This window comes from Chiloscyllium plagiosum, chromosome 29, assembly GCF_004010195.1.
Source record: "Chiloscyllium plagiosum isolate BGI_BamShark_2017 chromosome 29, ASM401019v2, whole genome shotgun sequence".
Classification (NCBI taxonomy): Eukaryota; Metazoa; Chordata; class Chondrichthyes; order Orectolobiformes; family Hemiscylliidae; genus Chiloscyllium; species Chiloscyllium plagiosum.
Window position 1 is genome coordinate 37361157 of NC_057738.1, and position 19801 is coordinate 37380957.

The 19801-nt window shown below is 40.3% G+C and overlaps 2 protein-coding genes across 3 annotated transcripts in view; one reads left to right on the forward strand and one right to left on the reverse strand.

Moving 5' to 3' along the window:
* Window positions 1–4575: 4575 nt before the first annotated feature.
* Window positions 4576–16785, reverse strand: kiaa1143 (KIAA1143 ortholog). The gene is made up of 3 exons (XM_043719565.1): window positions 16556–16785; window positions 7612–7756; window positions 4576–6813 (listed from the first exon to the last, which is right to left on the reverse strand). Exons 1-3 carry the CDS (start codon window positions 16661–16663, stop codon window positions 6599–6601), a joined length of 468 nt encoding a protein of 155 aa, XP_043575500.1. The 5' UTR covers window positions 16664–16785; the 3' UTR covers window positions 4576–6598.
* Window positions 16786–16877: 92 nt separating this feature from the next.
* The window catches only part of kif15 (kinesin family member 15), a 72865-nt gene continuing 69941 nt past the window's right edge, over window positions 16878–19801 (forward strand). For both annotated transcript variants that reach the window (XM_043719563.1, XM_043719564.1), the window contains exon 1: window positions 16878–17130. In XM_043719563.1, coding sequence (XP_043575498.1) covers window positions 17112–17130 — 19 coding nt within the window. In that variant the 5' untranslated portion in view covers window positions 16878–17111. The remainder of the gene's footprint in view (window positions 17131–19801) is intronic.

Sequence of the window (19801 nt, forward strand, 5' to 3'; positions counted from 1 at the left end):
TCATTGGTGACCTTTAAGCGGCAATTGGATAGGTACATGGATGGGTGCTTAAGCTGGGACAAATGTTCGGCACAACATCGTGGGCCAAAGGGCCTGTTCTGTGCTGTATTGTTCTATAATCTATGTTCTATTCTATTAAAACACTAGACACAAGAGACGCGTCCACAAGACAGAGACCAAACAGTGCCTTTCATCATCTCAACATTCCACAAAGGGTTTCACAGCCAACTTCTGCAACATAGTAAAATGCAGCAGTCAATCTGCACTTGGCCCCACAAAGCACAACACAAACAGTGGTGATGTTTAGCATAGTGAATATCACTGGGCTAGTATCCCAGGCTAATACTCTATGGCCAGAGTTAAAATCCCATCATGGTGGCTCGTGGATTTTAAATTCAGTTAGTAGATTTGGAATTAAAAGATAGCCTGGCGATGGTGACCACATGACCACTGTTTATTGTCTTCGGAACCCATCGATTTCACTAATGCTCTGTCGTGAAATATATCTGCCGTCCTTTCATGGTCTGAACTACATTTGACTGGGAATTTACAATAACGTGATTGACTCTTTACTCTCTAATTTGGCTGAGCAAGTCACTCAGTTTGAGGGGAATTAAGTCAGCCTGGCTGCAACACTCTTACACCACGACAGAAAAAAAAAGACAAGAAATAGTTTTCAATCATGTCTCTTAAGGGATAGATATTGGCCAGGATATTAAACAACACATCTGTGTTGTTCTTCAGGTAAGGCAATGGAATCAAAAATACAAAGTGCTAGAGAAACTCAGTAGGTCTGGCAGCATCTGTGGAGAGATAAACAGAGTTGAGTACTGTAAGACTGTTCTGAACAAGGTGAGGAGGTGCCGGTGGTGTGCAGAATTGTATTTGTGGGTATTTTGCTCAGAAAACACCCAATCTGCAGGCGATCAATCCATGTGACACTTTATAAATTCCTATTTTGGAAATAGAACCAATCTGACTCAAGATTGGAATACAGACAGACTCTAACCTCATACCTTTAATGCATTGCCTGAGCTGAGATGTCACTTTTATTTTATATAAAACCTTAAGTTATCTCGGGAATGTGACTTGAAAGAAGTTTTGGCATTAACATATTAGTGAATCAAAACCTACAACCCATTCTAAAAGATGAAAGACTTAACAGCAATCTAGGTTTGTTCAGTATATTGTATCAGTTGCATGACACTGTGATCTTGAGCAATAAATTCTGTGTCTTATGATCCTGCCCCATTAGCTACCTGATGAAGGAGCAGCACTCCAAAGGATAGTTCTTCCAAATAAACCTGTTGCATTATAGTCTGGCGTTGTGTGATTTTTAACTTTGTTCTGAACAAGACCTACTTGCATATGTCAAAGAAGTAGACAGGACCTCATTTTAATCTCTTCCTCTTGTGTTGAATGGTGTATGAGGCAGAGTGACAACATTCATAGCTAGATTTTGCTGGAACAGGTCACTTGCCTATTTCTGCTTGTTTCTGGTGTTTGAATTTTCTAAACCCAAACATTTGAACTTTCCAAGCCCAAATATTTGAGAAAGGTTGATCTTAGTGTTAAGTGTAGCTACATTGGTGAAGCCTAATCTAGAACACTAAGATGGATTAATATCAGCTGCTTCCATTTGCTCAATACACGGTGTGCTCTAATATAGAGAAATATTTAACAAATCTCTTTAAACAACTTAGATACCGGATGGCAGGGCTAAGACCCAAGATCAACCAACTGTTCACCTGGACACTGCTGGAACTTAACCATCCAGTGCATAATCCACCCCACAGAATAAAAATATACTTTCTTTAAACCAAAGATAAAACTCTGGTTGTAAATAAATGCTTATGCCTGTGCAGTTCTATAACCAGCAGTGAGACCTTAATGAATCCCTCTCCTCAACAATGGGTCTGGAGCTGTTCACAATCTTGCTGCTATGTTTGAGCCTTTGGTGAGCTCCCAAATGTGTTTCTGCACTAACACCCTCCACCATCTCTACGCATTGCCTGACCCTGCCCCTGCCTCAGCTGCAGAAATTCTTAGCCATGCCTTTGTCGTCCTGAATATTTCAATGTAGTTCTTGCCACTCTTCCATCTTCAAACTTTCATAAACTGGAGGTCATCCAAACCTTTACTTGAACAAATTATTGTTCTCAATCAGCCACATGCTCACTGATCTGCACTGGTTCCTGTTAAGTAACAACTTGCTGTTAATATTCTCATACTTGTTTTCAATTACTGCATGGACTCTGCCTCCAGCCCTGTAACCTGCTGCAGACCCATAACACTCCAAGATATCCATGCTCCTCTAATTCTGGACTCTTGAGCATGCCTGAATTAATTGCTCTACTAGTGGCTGCCAAGGCCCCAAGCTCTGGAATTTCCCTCACCCATTTTAAACCACTTCATCTCTCTTTCATCCTTTAAAGAAGTCCTTAAATCCTAACACTTTGATCAAGCTTTTGGCTTTCTTCCACAAGATCCGCTTAGGTATTTCAGTGTCAAATTTTGTTTTAAAACACTCCTGTGGACTATCTTTGGAGATTTAATTATATTAAAAGGTGTTCTATAAATTCCCCTTCTTCTTGAGGGGGATTAACTAGCCTCCTCTTGATTCATCTGTCTTATATCACACCATAGATCAGGAAATAACTGCATAACATTATGAACTGTAGAGTTCATCCCATCGAAATGATGTCCCCTTTAATTAAAGTATACACTATTGAAATGATTGATGTCATACTTTATTAATGAAAACCACAGTATAGTTCGTAAAAGTTGTCCTTTCAAATACATTCAAAATTGAAAAACATTGTGAACGTGTTATCAATTTGTATGCTACTACAGTAAAAGAAATGCACAATGATGAGCATTTCAATACAAATCTCACAAAGGATAAAACCACGGATGCAGCGACATCACTATAAAAACACATTGTTTGGCTCCCAAAAAGAAGCTTATAACCCGCATTCCCACATAGAATGAGAATGATTGTTCTACCTCCTTAAAGATTATGCTACTAAAAGCTCTTATTACTTAGGCAAACCAATGGTATTGTGTTCACTTCTTATCATGAGACATATATATTTTATGGTAATTATTTAAATAATCAATGTTTTGGCATTCTTAAAACTCTTGGACTCAAACCTCCTTAAATGCACATTTGGTTTAATATCATTGCACTCTCTATTTAACCTTTGTATTGGAGAAGTGGATAATCAGCTAGGAATCTCAAAGAGAAATCACTCTGATGGTTTCCATAAGGAACTAGGTATGCATGGATGAAGCTGGGTTCTACATTCCTATTATCCTTCTACCATTTTCACTGAAAACCTCTCATAAAATAATCAGCACTTGGGCGGAATGCTGGAGGGCAAGAGACACCAGTAATGAAGTGGAGAAAATGGGTGAAGTGATAGACAAGTACCAATGAAATGCATATTTTTTCAGAAACCATTTCTGTGGATAACTCAAAGCTAAATATACAGGTTGAAAATGCACTGATTTTTGTATATGGTTAACTAAATCACCTCCATGCGCAGATTTACTCCAATTTTAAACAATAAATCCATTGTCACATGCAAATAAGTTATTTCACATTTTTTGAGACAAACTAGTTGGAATTCAGCGTTGCTGAACTTCTTACGCAAGTTGCTGATTAGCCTGAGTAACCAAAATATACAGTAGAACCAGTCCAGTTTCAGGGGATACAAATACTGTGGAAATCATATTATCTTTGCTTTCTTGGATCTGTCATAAAGGTCATCATCCAGAAACGTTTTCTCTATTTTTCTCATAAGCAATGTTGCCTGACCTGCTGAGCATTTCATATGTGTAGAGTTATTACAATCCTGAGGCAGCCACTGAGTTAATGCAAACTCTCTAGCTATTGAAGGAAAAGAAAGCACTGCAGAACTCGTACTGAATCATTTTACTTGTGATTGGAGCTGTACAAAGCACAGATATACTGGGTATGCAACTCACCTCTGTAATTTACTAACTGTGCTGTGAAAAAGGATGCATGACATTGCTTTTCAAGTTTTCCCATGTCAGGATAAAAAGATGCTCAAGTTGTTGTTTAAAAGGGAGAGCACAGCAGCATCTATTCACCTAGACTAGGCAAAAGTGAGGACTGCAGATGCTGGAAACCAGAGTTTAGATCAGAGTGGTGCTGGAAAAGCATAGCAGGTCAGGCAGCATCTGAGGAGCAGGAAAATCAATGATTTTCCTGCTCCTTGGATGCTGCCTGACCTGCTGTTCTTTTCCAGCACCACTCTTTTTACTTAGCGACTATACTGGAAATTATTAAGGAAACTGCAACATTGGAGAGGAACTAGGCCTCAGAAAGACTTGAGAATGAGGGTGAGAGTTTTAAAAGTTGAGGCACTACTTGAATAAGAACCAATGTAAACCAGGAAGGATTGGATGAAGAGTGAATGGGCTTCATGTGAGACACAGGTAAGAGATTTTCGTGAGGTTTTCGAGGGTGGAATTTGGGAGGTGGGCCTGTGACAGATAAACCAAGTTTGGAGCAAATGAGGCATGGATGAGGGTTCAAGCATCAGAAGAACTGAGTAAGGGGTGTGGATGGTGACGTTTCGAAGGTGAAAATAAGCAGTCTATCTGATATGCTACTACAGTAAAAAAAAATGCACAAAGATGAGCATTTCAATACAAATCTCACAAAGGATAAAACCACGGATGCAGTGACATCACTATAAAAACACATTGTTTGGCTCCCAAAAAGGAGCTTATAACCCGCATTCCCACGTGGAATGAGAATGGTTGCTCTACCTCCTTAAAGATTATGCTACTAAAAGCAGATATATGGTGGAAAATACACAGAGGTCAAAAATAATCGCGAGGTTGTGAACTGTCTGATCCAACGTCTGACAGCAGTTGGTGGCGAGGGAGCAGAGTTTGAGGCATGGATCAAAGGCATTAGCTTCAGTCTTCACAATATTTAACTGGAGGAAATATCTGCACATTCAGTTATAGATAATCAGATAATTTAATGACAAGTTGAGAGAGTGACGCAAGGCTGGGTGTTGTCAACGTGTTTGAAAACTGTGTTTCTGCATGAGTTGCTAAGGGCCAGCATGTAATTGAGAAACAGGAGGAGGTCAATGGGGTTAAAGTTATGGAAACAGGAAGGGAAACCACTGCTAGTGATTCTCTGGCTACAACGTGGTATGGAACTAGGCGAGTACGGTAGTTCCATCCAGGAAGACAATGAAGGATAGCTGTTTGAAGATGAATATGTAGTGGAATCAAGTGCTGCAGATTGAGAAAGACAAAGAGGGACAGTTTAACATAGTCACAAGATGCTATTTGCAACTTCAATGAGAGCTATGAAGCATGGGCGGAAACACAATTAGAGTCATAGAGTCTCAAACATGAATATCTGGGAATGACAGGCACAGATTTGTGGATTCTGTGGATATTCCATGGCAGTGCATGAGAAACTGGGGCCAGTGGGGGTGGGAGAGCTGCCAAATCAGGAAAGGTGAAGAGAGTGTTCTTGAACTAGTAAGCCATTTGCCATTACTGAGACCCAGAAAATGGGTTAGTTTAAACTCACCTGCTCAGCAGGAAAGTGGCAGGATCTGGTCAACTGTCCATGCTAACATCCCACCTCATTTTATTTTGCACTGAAGTGAATAGAAAGTGGCATTTGTCAGGATGTAAAACAGGTAGCCAATCTGATTCCAACAGTTCCCCTGTCAGGCATGTCAAGTGAACTTGTTAACATTGTAAAGACTGTCGCTCTCTCATATTCATTCATCAGCTCACACTCAGGAATTGCCAGCAAGGGATTACAGCCTACGTACTGCACCAAAAACAATATAGTAAGTGTACAACAGCAAAGTTCTGATGCTGCTGAAAATCTGAAACAGAAAATACTGGCAACAATAAACAAGTCAGGCAACAACTGTGGAAAGAAAAACTTAACATTTCAGGTCAATTACCTTTCATCAGATGTAGAATTTTGTTTTTCTTCAATATGCACTCAATTGTGAATTAAAATTTAAAGGCAGATATAGGGCTGAATATCACTTGTTGAACACAGCGACAAAATAAAACACTGACAATTAATTTATATTCTTGTTTTATAAAAATTTCTCATTTTAATTTGATTCCTCACCACTCTGATTTCATACATCACTTGCTCTTGTAAACACCACTCATTGGGGCCTCACCCATTGATTTCAATGACAGGAAGATTAAATATAGCACTCAGCTTGCTGTAGATTTCAGCTGCAAAAACAATATGCATTTAAGTTGGCTTGATGATGAGTGATATCCCTTTTCCTTTTGCCTCCGAGCCTCCTCATATTCTTTTTAACACATTTATAATAACAACTGAGCTCTTGGCCATGACGAAGGAGGAAACAACACAACAACAACAGTAGACTGAGTTAACTACTAGTTATAAGCAATAAAATACCAGCGTTAGCTGTGTCTCAATGTAACTAAATCAATTTTGAACTGTACAGAGCTGATAAGTTGGGTTCATCCAACTGCAGGATACCCTTACCATTAGCTTCCTATTAATAAGAATCTAACAGAGGTAGAGTACGTCCTGCTCTCTCTAATCATCTTCTTCATCGTCCTCAAAAGACAGCAAGCTGCTGTTTTTTATTTGCTTTGGTTTGTTCTCTGAATTTGAGGGTTCTGTTTGCTCTTTTCGCTCTTCCTTTTTCTTTTTGCTAGAAGTGGCAGTCAGGCCTGTAAAGTTGTCACCTGAAGAACGCTTTGCCGGTTTCCTGAATACATGCTTCCCATCCTCTGGCTCTGGATCCTCAGCTGGTCACAAAATACAAACAATTTAAGAATAATCTGGAAAAGTATTTGCTTATAGTGAAATACTCTATTTTATTACTCAAAACACTCATACTTTTAGAGAACTTTCTCCTTTTTTACATCCACACTACTCATGAAAAAGCCTCTGGCTTTCGTTATGGGTGACCCATGGAACAACACCTTCTAATCCATCAGGTCAGACAGCAATGGACTGAGTGGGAGCGATTACAGGAAAATCATCTTGTCAACAGATACTGAGGATTGCACACAAAGAGGAAGCTAAAAATTTAATCACCTGATCCTCTTAATTCATTGTAAGATTACAGGTTTTGGTCCAACTTTGGTCCGACTTAAACACTGTATCCCATTTTTAAAAATGTATTCTTTATTCACAGGAGACAGGGACAAGGACAGCATTTATTGCCCATTCTACATTGCCCTTGAGAAAATGTTGGTGAAGCCACCTTCTTGAACCACGGCAGGGCATAGAGGTACAGCTACAATGCTGTCTGGGAGAGTGTTCCAAGATTTTGTCCCAAAAACAATGGATGGTGAGTGACTACACTACAAATAAAAAAAAACGTGCCAAGGCCACAGTTACCCTTTCAATCAATGGAGAAAGTGGAATTACTGAGTAAATGCCTTTCTACACACTATCAATAGCTGAATCCAAGCAGCTCATAACAGATGTATTTTGGATACTCTTAACAGATAGCTGTTAAAATTGGATACAGCACACAGCTACAGAAAGGAAAGCTGTTAAATGTAGTTTCAAAGATCAAGTACTACATATTTACATACATTTCTTTGAGTTTACTGTATTCTGTTTGATTTTTGCTGCTTCTTCAGCTGTCAAGTCCCCCTGACGAAGGACTACAACCTGTGGCTGCTCGTCTTCTGGATCGCTCTGTCCACTGTCACTATCAACAGGTGTGAGCTGCTGGCTCTGAAGGAGGGAAAGAAAAATTAATTCAATTTTCAAAATTAGATTTACAACATCATTAGAGTGACCTTTCACTGTTATTTTAAGTATGTTAATCAAAAAAGTGGCAAGGATTTCCCTCCGAGGCTCCAAGATGGCATCAGCACAGTGGGTAGTGTTCAGGCTCTTCGGAACCCAACCGCTCCTGGCTGATGGCATAGTTTTCTCTTTGAACTTCTTGTCTTTTTTTCTTTTCTTCTTCTACTTTGAGGGTGGGGTGGTGTTAATAGCTACAGCGTTGGTGGCATGAACCAGGACTCCTGGTGTTGATGCCGGGAGGCTGGACTTTCAGGGTGTTGGTGAGGTGATGGCAGCAGCCGAGCCCAGGTCTCCTAGGCTATTGGCGTTGTCGGAGTGGGTTTCGAGGACTGGAATACCTTTAAGCTAAGCTTGAGACCCCAATTTGAACTTTTATTTAAATAATTTATTTTAATCCTTATTGTAACTCAAAATGGCACTGGGTTGTAACGTCAAAACACTTTTCACTGTATCTTCAAGATACATATGACAATAAATCATTCATTCATTTCCATGGTGTGGATTTCTGCATCTCCAATATTAGTACAATCTGGTTTAATATAGAAGCTATAGTTGCTAAGTTAGCAGATGACACCAAAACTGGTGGCATAGTGGACAGCAAAGAGGGTTACCTCTTAAAGAAACCTTTATGAGATGGGCCGAGGAGTGGCAGATGCAGTTTCATTTAGATAAACGTGAGGTACTACACGTTTGGAAGGCAAATCAGGGCCGGACATAATGGTAAGGTCCCAGGGAGTATTGCCGAACAAAGACACCTTAGAGTGCAGATTCTTAGTTCCTTGAAGGTGAAGTCACAGGTAGATGGGGTAGTGAAAAGATTGGTACACTTGCCTTTATTGGTCAGGGCACTGAGTATGGGAGTTGAGAGGTTATGTTGCAGCTGTCCAGGTCATTGGTTAGGCCAGTTTTGGCCTCCCTGATATGGAAAGATGTTGCTAAACTTGAAAGAGTTCAGTCAAGATTTACAACAATGTTGCCAGGGTTGGAGGGTTTGAGCTATAGGGAGACGCTGAACAGGCTATTTTCCCTGGAGTGTCGGATGTTGAAGGGTGACCTTATAGAGATTTATAAGGTCATGACGAGCATGGACTGGGTGAATAGTCAAGGTCTTTTCCCCAGGGTATGGGAGTCCACAACTAGAGGGCAAAGGTGAGAAGGGAAAGATTTAAAAGAGACCTACGGGGCAACTTTTTCACACAGAGGGTGGTGCGTGTAAGGAATAAACTACCAGAGGAAGTGGTGGAGGCTGGTACAATTGCAACATTTAAAAGGCATCTGGATGGGTACATGAATAGGAAGGGACTACAGGGTTATGGGCCAAATGCTGGCAAATGGGACTAGATTAAATTCAGGATATCTGGTCAGCATGGACAAGTTGGACTGAAGGGTCTGTTTCCACATTATACATTTCTTTGACTCTAAAATCAAGTGAATCTTCAGGCATAGAATTATAGGAAGTTGGAGGAGTAGGGCATTCAGCCCTTAAAGCTTGCTCTGCCATTCAACAAGTTCATGGCTGATCTTCGATGTCATGGCCTTTTTCTGGTTCTATTCCCGTTACCACTGACATATTTTAGATGTAGGTTTTATTGCTGTGTGTACTTAAGTAAGGGGTACAAAAGTCCAGTGAAAAGCATACAATGTCGCCAGATACAGTGCCAGCGTTGCCAGCCGCCAATTGCTGCTGCCATCATCTGGGTTCACGCTGTGCCCCAGCCATTGCTTCCATGGCTCCAGTTTTACGAATGATTAAGGTCCATGCTTTATTTAGTATATTTTGCATCAGAGATCTATCAACATCTGCCTTGAACATACTGAATTTTGGAAAATCCACAGATCTCTGGGGTAGAGAATTCTAAAGAGGCGTCACCATTTGAGTGAAGAAATTCCTTGCCTCAGTCTTATGTGGTGTTCTCTCTTATTCTGAGATGGTGTTCCCATGTTCTAGACACCCTCCCTAGCCAGGGTAAACATCTTTCTTGCAACTATCCCTTTGTACCATGTACAAATTTTGTTTGCTTCAATGAGATTATCTCTAATCCCTCAAAACTTCAGCAAATACATGCCCAAGCTTCTCGAAAAATAAGCTAGCATCACTAATACGGCAACTCTTGATAAGCCAGCAAAAATTACGTATCTGAAACACCAGACATTTACTACATTATCACTATTTCCTTGACGTTTGAGTAATCAGTTGAAAGAGCAATTGACAGGGATCTCTTTTGTAATTTTTTATTTAAGTCACATTGTTATTTAAGTCATTATTGCTGTAAGTAAAACAAAGTAAAACAAAACATAACTATTGTATTATATTTTTATTACTTAGTGTGTGTTTTTAATATTGATTATGTGGACCTGTTGATCAAGTAGAATATCTGACCAACTGAAATACTCCTAGTTCCAGAGGGTGCAGGTTAATAAAAACGTTTGCTGCATTGCCAAGAAAGGTAGGTACAAGTGATTGGCAAATTGAGGACATTGTCTAAAGTGCAAACTTTTAAAATGTGCATTGGCTCTAAAGCTGTTTCTAAAGTGGGATTTTTCTATAATGCAGGGTTGCATAAGAAAGCAACCATCGCATTACAGAAGAAATTATATCAAAGTTTTCTCTCAGACAGCAAACCAGGACGTTAAAAAACACTGAAATACTTTACTCTTAACTTGCTTTTTTTTTGTGACAACAAAATAAACTTGGATGCTAAAAGAAACAACATATTTTTCTTTATGGAGTATGAAATGGAGAATGGAGGTTGGATAGCAGCATATAGCTAAAACATACCAGCAGTAGTTTTGTCCTGCTACTTGAAGATCCAGTGAGATTCTGTGGTGTGCACCTCAGCTGTACAAAATTGCTATATTTTGGAGCAGTGAGGTAGATACCTTATGAGTTAAAGTAGCACCAGTAGTATTTGAGTTAAGGAAAAACTGCCCAACGACAGCTTTCAAATTGATTCAGCTGCAGTTTGTCATATACCTATGAATGCAGTGCATTAGGCACATCCAGAAGCTATAGCTCTCCGCACTTTCATTGACAGTGAAAAAGGCAAATCACCGAGACTCTTGAGAAAAGACTTGGGTCAACCCAATCAGCTACTGAATAAAACACAACTTTGTGTCACAATTACATTATATAAAAAAAATGTACTGAGAGAAACAAATCAAATCAACTTTGCGATCTGGACTTCGGTTTATAGAATTTGTTTCCATCTATATTTTTCCAACTATAATATTTCTGTCAAACTGTTTGCTTTGTATGTCTTATTCATGATTGAATGTTTGAGTTTTAAAAGGTGTTATCTGTAGGTCATACAGTAGTAAATTAGTATTTTTTTTTTGCCATTTGTTAAGGAATGCTTTCTTATAATAATGAGTTACTTTCCTGCAATGACAAAACCTGTTGTGAATGACAATAGCAGGCAGTCAAGTAAATTCACCATCTTGGTGGTTTGTGGAATAGTGGGGCTCAATTGTTGGTGCAATCTTCCCAATTGAGTTGTGACAGTGGATGTAGTTAGAAGATAAAATAACTTTAATAATTTTACTTGAAAAAAAGTGAAATTTATCACACTTGAGAAATTTAAAATCCAACAAATATAAAATTCTTTCTGGACCAATGACACTACTTAAGAACTTAATAGACCATCAAACATCCCGTTGCAATTTATTGAACAGGATCCAACTTTTCCAAAGGGTTTTTACAGTAAGATTAACAGCATTAACAATCTCTTCAGTTCAATAAGTTCTGAATGATTCCTGTCTGATGGTGCCTCCACAGCTCACCCTATTGAAAAGCATAGAATCACTAACAGCAGGCAATGAATTTCTGCACTTAACTGCACATTTACATGTCCAAAGTTGGAGTCAGTTTCAAAAGCGTTATGATAGCAATCACTGACAGTTTCACAGCCTTTATTACCACAATCTAGGCTCATATGTCACTGGCTCAACCTCTATTCACCGTTAACTTTTCTGGCATCTCCCAACAATAAAAAAAACTGCCATAAAATACTAAATGATATAGAAGCAAAGGCTACTCGTTCTCCAGGTTGGAAATCTGTAGAACATGATCAATAGTAATTGCGGAAGCAATGCAGAGATGCATGTAAAATGATGTGTAACAACAAGTAAGGCACAATCCTCAACTTTTCTTGGTTTTAGTTGACTCTGCAATGACATTGAAGCTGAAATCTAGAGCAACACCAGCTTATACTTTTAAGAACCTCATTGAAACAAACATACATTTTATACATATACTTAAATGCAGTCAATTGTCCTAAGGCACGTCACAGGCTGAATTATAAAACAAAATTTAATACCAAGTCACAAACAGATATTACAAGAAGGGATGAAGTGCCTTGTCAGAAGTAGGTGCTGAGGAGCATCTCTATTGGGGACAGAGGTTCAAACAGACTGAGGGAAGGAATTTGAGAGATGAAGGCCCGTCAGAAACAAATAAATGCAGTGGAGACCCTTGCAATTAAACTGAATGATGGAACAGATCTAAGGGGCTCCTGTTCCAATGCGCTAATATATTACCAGGCAAACAGTCACTGGACTTCAACCATAAGCAGGGGAAAAGAGGGAGCCACATCAGCAAAATTAATGACAAATTTTCATGCTTATCCAGCAACACTTGGGAGGAGTGACACTGGCCTTGTTGCATCAGTGTCAGCATCAACAAATTGTGGGTAAACATGTTGCATAGTCAAATTTTTTAAAAAGGAGATGCAAAATACTCCATGTGCTGGAAATCTGAAATATAAACAGACCGGACAAGTCTGGTGAAAAACATTGGTTTCAGGTCCTACATGCAAAGTGTCTGCTGTAAACAGTGATTTGAACATTTCTGCTGATTAAGTTAGCTGCATTGATAATAGTTCACTGGGAACAGAAAGTCAGGCGGGAGAGTCAGATGCACCCAACGGGGGTGTGGAGATGGTGTCATGTGGGTTGTTGGTCTCTTCATATCCAGATGACCTTGGAGATGGTGGTGAAGAAGGTGAGGCTTATTTACATGTTTGAACCTTGTGGTGTGTAATTATATACAATTTTAAACCTGTTTAGCTTTTTGTGAGTTGTACCCTTTCAAACAAAATGGGAGTGCTCTCTTCTTATTGGTTTATTGAGAAAAGGCATTTATGGAGGCAATCATTCAGGTCAAAACCTCTCTGTCCAAAGTTTAAACAACTAAACTTATCTTTACCTCTTTACTGATGCTAACACATGTTCACAAAATTTAAAAAAAAATACTTTCACAAAGGAATTTAATTGGTTACATTATTGAATTTTAAATGGCCTGCTTACAATGCCTTACTGGTGGCTGGTGGGGAGCTTGGAGGCAGTAGCAAACCACAATTGCACCTTTTGCAGCGCAGAGAGCTAGCAGTCTCATCTAGGAGTGCATGTTATGGTATTAAAGTGATACAAAGTAAATCACAAATTTGTTGTGCGCAGAAGGTTTTTATTTGGGTCAGTGTGTCAACACTGGCTCTCCAAATGGGCAATTCATTTGATGCCATTCTCCAGCCTTCTACTAGTAACTCCTTTTTAAGTAACAGTCTAATTCTCTTTCAAAATTGAACAGCTTCACCACACTCCCAACAGTACATTTCAGAATTTAACTGCTCACTGAGAAAAATCTTTTCCCCACGTTACTTATGCTTCTATTATCAATTACTTTAAATCTGTCACCTCTTGTTTCAATCCCTTCACAAGTGAGAACAATTTCTCCCAATCCTACTCAGTCCAAACTCATGACTTTGTGTACCTCTATCAAATCTCCTTTCAGTTTCTTCCCCCAAAGAAAATAGTTCAACTCCTCAAATCAATCTTAATTGAAATTCCTCATCCTTGGAACCATTCTTGTAAATACTGCACCTTAAAAAACATTAAAACTGTTGTGGTTCTGTTCGCCAAGCTGGGAATTTGTGTTGCAGACGTTTCATCCCATCTAGGTGACATCCTCAGTGCTTGAGAGCCTCCTGTGAAGCACTTCTGTGATGTTTCCTCTGGCATTTATAGTGGTTTGTCTCTGCCGCTTCCGGTTATCAGTTCCAGCTGTCTGCTGCAGTGGCCGGTATATTAGGTCCAGGTCGATGTGTTTGTTGATAGAATCTCCACAGAGTGCCGTGCCTCTAGGAATTCCCTGGCTGTTCTCTGTTTGGCTTGTCCTATAATAGTAGTGTCGTCCCAGTCGAACTCATGTTGCTTGTCATCTGCGTGTGTGGCTACTAAGGATAGCTGGTCGTGTCGTTTCGTGGCTAGTTGGTGTTCGTGGATACGGATCGTTAGCTGTCTTCCTGTTTGTCCTATGTAGTGTTTTGTGCAGTCCTTGCATGGGACTTTGTATTATATTAGAATTTTGAAAGGTGGGCAAGCTTGATATAGAATTAGTTTGAACCACTGAACAACAGCATGGTAGAATTAAGGAAAACATGAAGGCATGCTACACTTATGTGAGGAACAAGAGGATGGCCAGAGAGAGGGTAGGGCTGATCAGGGATAGTGGAGGAAATCTGCACCTGGAGTCAGAGGAGGTAGGGGAGGTCCTTAAGGAATACTTTGCTTCAGTATTCACTACCGAGAGGGACATTGATGTTTCTAAGGACAGCATGAAACAGAGCGATGTGCTCAAACACGTTGATGTTAAGGAGGGTGTGCTGAAAAGTTTGAAAAACATAAGTATAGATGTGCTAGATGGGTTATTACAGGAAGCGAGAGAAGAGACTGCTGCGCCTTTGGCGATGATTTTTGCTTCTTCACTGTCCACTGGAGTAGTGCCAGATGATTGGAGGGTAGAAAATGTTATTCCCTTGTTCAAGAAAGGGAATAGGGATAATCCTGTGAATTACAGATCAGTCTTATGTCTGTGGTGGGCAAAGTACTGGAGCAGATTCTGAGAGACAGGACTTATGATTACTTGGAAACCATAGTTCGATTAGAGACAGGAGAAAGTGAGAACTGCAGATCAGCGTTGAAAGTGTGGTGCTGGAAAAGTATAGCTGGTCAGGTAGCATTAGAGGTGCAGGAGAATCAACGTCTTGGGCATAAGCCCTTCATCAGGTGAAGGGCTCATGCCCAAAACATCGATTCTCCTGCTTCTCGGATGCTGCCTGACTTGCTGTGCTTTTCCAACACTACACTCTCGACTTTTGATTAGAGATTTGAGAAGGGCAGGTCATGCCTCAAAAACTGTATTGAATTCATTGAGAATGTGACAAAACACATTGATGGAAGCAGAGCTGTGGATGTGGTGTATATGGAGTTTAGCAAGGCGTTTGTAAGGTTCCCCATGGTAGGCTCATTCAGAAAGCAAGGACACATGGGATACAGGCAAAACCTGGCCATCTGGATACAGAATTGGCTGGCCCATAGAAGACAGAGGGTGGTGGCAGATGGAAAGTATTCAGCCTAGACCTCGGTGACCAGTGGTGTTCTGCAGGGACTGCTTCTGGAACTTCTGCTCTTTGTGATTTTTTATAAAAATACTTGGATGAGGAAGTAAAAAAGTGGGTTAGTAAATTTGCTGATGACATGAAGTTTGGTGGAGTTATGGATAGTGTGGATGTTGTAGGTTGCAACGGGACATTGACAGGGTGCAGAACTGGGCTGATAAGTGGCAGATGGAGTTCAATCTGGAAAAGTGTGAAGTGATCCATTTTAGAAGGTTGAATTTGAATGCAGAATACAAGGTTAAAGACAGGATTCTTGGCAGTATGGAGGAACAGAGGGATTCTGGGGTCCTTGTCCATCAAAGATCCCTCAAAGTTATCACCCAAATTGATGGGGATGTTAAGAAGGCATATGGCGTGTCGGTTTTCATTAGCAGAGATTGAGTTTAAGAGCAGAGGTTATGCTGCAGTTCTACAGAGGCCTGGTTAGACCACACTGGAAATGTTGAAATTCAGTTCTGATTGCCTCATTATCAGAAGGATGTGGAAGCTTTAGAGAAGGTGCAGAGGTTTTTAACCAGGGTGCTGCCTGGACTGGAGGGCATGTCTTATGAAGAAAGGTTGAGGGAGCTACGGCTTTTCTCACTGGAGCGAAGAAGTATGAGAAATGACGAGAGGCATAGAGTGGAAAGCCAGAGACTTTTTCCCATGGCAAAAATGTCTATTACAAATGGGCATAATTTTAAGTTAATTGGAGGAAGGTTTAGGGAAGAGTGAGATTCTTTACACAGAGCATGGTAGGTGTGTGGAATGCACTGCCAGCAGTGGTAGTAGTCATTTAAGCAACTCTTGAATAGGCACATAGAAAATCGTACAATGAAGACTATGTAGGTCAGTCTGATCTTACAGTAGGATAAAAGGTCGGCACAACATCGAGGGCCGAAGGGCCTGTACTGTTCTATGTTCGACAGCACGGAAAGAGATCATTCGGCCCACTGCGTCTGTGCCTGCTCGTCAGCCAATCCCACTCCCTCTGCTAAATAAAACCCAAAGAACTGCGGATACTATGAATCAGAAACAAGAATGAAGTTACTGGAGGGTCACAGCACCCGAAACGTTAATATTGACTTCTCTGCACAGATGTTGCCAGACCTACTGAGCTTTTCCAGCAACATCTGTTCTTGCTTCCGCGCGCGCTACACTCATTTCCCAGTAAATGGATTCTATTCCTGCTTTAACACGGATATTTTAAGGGGTTTCAAACCAGATCAGTTAAAGGAATGACACTTGGCCTAGTCTGATGTTGGGGGCGGGCTCAAGGGGTCGGACTGACCTTGGTTTCCACCGTCGGCCCGGACTTGTAACCCACATCTTCCTTAAACTTCCTGAGGAAGGCGGGTTCGGCCGGCTTCACATACGAGACATTGCTTCGTTTACTCATGTTTTACATGTATACAATGACCGCTTCCATTAAATCCCAGTTTTGATCCCGTTCAAAGTCAATGGAAGACATGCAGCTGGGTGGGGGAAGAAAAACAGGGGCACACAACTACATCACGTGACAATAGGGCGGCTAACTGCGGCCGACGCGCTCTTCCCACTTGGCCACGCCCCCTGTTCTGAAAGGTCCGGTGTTATCACGTGTCCTTCCCCAATGTTCTCAGCACTTTGATGTCCCACTCGTCCGGGGCCCAGATCACGTGATCACGCGTTCGTTGCCATCACCACACCCACACAGTACCACGTGAGCTCTCGCTGGCGCCTAAATTTAAACTAAACTGGCGGCCGCCATTTTAAAGCAATGTTTACAGTGATAAAGTGAAAAGTTATTACTTTAATCAGAAAAGGACTTTGGTTGTATTCCTATACATATATAAAGAGGCAGGGAAATGCCTCCAACTGGGAAAGGTTAGTATGTGACCTGCGTTTTTTCCCCCCGCTTTGTGTGTAGTTTCCTCTTCCTCGGCAATTGTTGCCAGGACAGGACTAACATATAAACTTCTGCCCAGAAAGATAGTGAATGAATAGACAACGCACAAACAAAACTGACGAAATTCACTCTACGCCCCAGGGTGAAAATAATCTGCATTCGCAAAGATCTTGCATTTATAAAGTGCCTTTATCCTATTAAACCCCCTCCACCCTGAAACAGGAACGTTATCTGATAAAACGTTATCAACCCGCTGCAAAACGTAGTGCGACTAAGAAATAAGATCTAAATTAAGTCCTATCAGCAATGTCAGTTTTTTGATTGTTCTGTGATTAATTTCCACCGCTTGTTGTTATTCTTAACACTTCTCGTGATTCTACTGTTAATGGAAATAATGTTGCTACCTCTATTAAAAAGTGGGAACAAGGTTTGTTTAATTTTGAATATTTTCCTGCGTTGGAAAATTAAGACTAAACGATCATAACCTTCTGTTAACTTACATTTCAATAGTCAGTGTTTGTCTTTCTAGGACTTCCCCCAAATGAATGTTCAGCAAGGTGTTTGACTGGCATTGGCATCACTTACTATAATGTGGAGGTGCCAGTGTTGGACTGGGGTGGACAAAGTTAAAAGTCACAGCACCAGGTTGTATTCCAACAGGCTTATTTGGAAATAAAAACTTTCAGAGCACTGTTTCTTCATCAGGCAGCTCTGAAAGCTTGTACTTTAAATTAACCTGTTAGACTATAACCTAGTTTTGTGTGACTTATCATTTGCTACGGTTAACCATATAAATGGTATCTGTTGTTACTTACACTTCTTCATATTTACTTTCATTAGTTGGGCTGAAAGCTCAAGATAACAATGATAGCGATAGAAGCAGGATCTAGAATATGCATGAACAGCACAAACAGTTCTTGTGTCAAGGCAGGGGGCTGCGTAGTAGTAGTGTCACTGAATGAATAAAACAGAACCTCCAGGTCAATGTCCAGGTGACAAGGATTTGAATCTCTCATGGTCAGATGGTGCAATTTGAATTTAATAAATTCTGGAATTGAGCTGGCCTAATGGCCACCATGTAACCATCATTGATGTTGTAAAAACCCATCTGATTCACTTATGTCCTTGAAGGATGGAAATCTGTTATCGTTATCTGACCTACGTATGATTTCAGTCACACAGCAATGTTGTTTACGGTCGGGTGCCTCTGGGCAATTAGGTGTGGGAACTAAAATAGTGATCCAGCCAGTGACATCGACGTCCTGTGAATGAATAAAACAAAATCAGATTGAATGATCGTGAATAAACAGTACAAGGACTGAGAAAGCAGCTGAGTTTGAAATCAATATCAAATTAAGGTACAGGAAGGGAAATAGAGTGAGAAAGAAAAGTTGAATTTGTGCACGAATAAAATGAACAACAGAAAAGTAACTTTGCAAATACTTTAAATTTTTAAACTCTCTGATAATTGGACTCTGAAGGAATAACATTCTGCAATTGTATTAATTCACTTGCATTATTAGGGAAGTTGACTGCCAGCAATTAACACATCAAATTGATTAAAAAGTACTTAGAAAATGAAGTGGAGAAGTTAATACTAACTGGTGAGTTTAGTCTGTCTGTATTGTTGCAAATACAGCTACTTCACGCTGGCCAATGTATTTCATTGATAACACAATTAGCAAGGGGACTAAATGCAGAGTATTTCAGTCAGTAATAATTAATTTACATATATAACCTTTTATTTGCCCCTATCTTGCTTCAGTAATTGTGTATCGATAAGAGAGAGATATTAACACTGTCCATTATTTTAATGGTAATTTATGTGCCAGATATTTTTAATTAACCTGTTCAGAAATGTTATTACACACCTCCAGAACTGACGGGACTTAAACCTTGATCTCCTGGCTCAGGTAGAAGTGCACCACGAGAACCACCTCCATTTCTGTGTCTGAACACATGGTAGACAGCTGTGATGTGACTTGCTTGGTAAACACAAACCTTCAGGGACAGGTGTACATGGTGTTTTAGTATTGCTATTACTTTCATATGACAGGAAACGTATTATGGATGCCTAATTTATCCACTTGTTGGTCTACTGAAATGCCAAGTGGAGAAATGAAATTGCTCTGCAGCAGATCTCAATGGGCTGCTTCGTAGAGTCATACTGCATGGAAACAAACTCTTCAGTCCAACCGGTCCATGCAGAACATAATCCCACACTAAACCACTCCCATCTGCCTTCTCTTGGCCCATATCCCTCCAAACCTTTCCTATTCATGCACTTATCTAAGTGTCTTTTAAAAATAATTGTACCACATCCAATGAACTTCCTCAGGACGTTCATTCTACACGTGAAAACATGCCCCTGTGTCATTTTTTTAAAGTCTCTGTCCTCTCACATTAAAAATATGCCCCCAAGTCTTGAAATCCCCCATCCTACGGCAAAGATAACTACTCTATCTATACCCCTGTTTATTTTATCAACTTCCATAAAGTTATCTCTCAACCTCCCATGTAGTATGTTCCAGGGTCTGGGACTTGTGGCCACATCGCACTTCAGGTTATCCTTTAATTTGTTCTTGTAGTGCAGCAATGCATCATGTCCTCTTCAGTGGCACCTTCCAAACCTGTGGCGTCTGCTAGCCA

What these genes read in the sequence shown, in the direction of transcription:
- kiaa1143 (XM_043719565.1), bottom strand. Translation starts at nt 16,663, where the DNA reads ATGAGTAAACGAAGCAATGTCTCGTATGTGAAGCCGGCCGAACCCGCC. An exon ending in GGCCGACGGTGGAAACCAAG is followed by an intron (nt 7,757 to 16,555) that starts GTCAGTCCGACC and finishes TCCCTCCTTCAG; the next exon opens with AGCCAGCAGCTCACACCTGT. An exon ending in TACAGTAAACTCAAAGAAAT is followed by an intron (nt 6,814 to 7,611) that starts GTATGTAAATAT and finishes TTTTGTGACCAG; the next exon opens with CTGAGGATCCAGAGCCAGAG.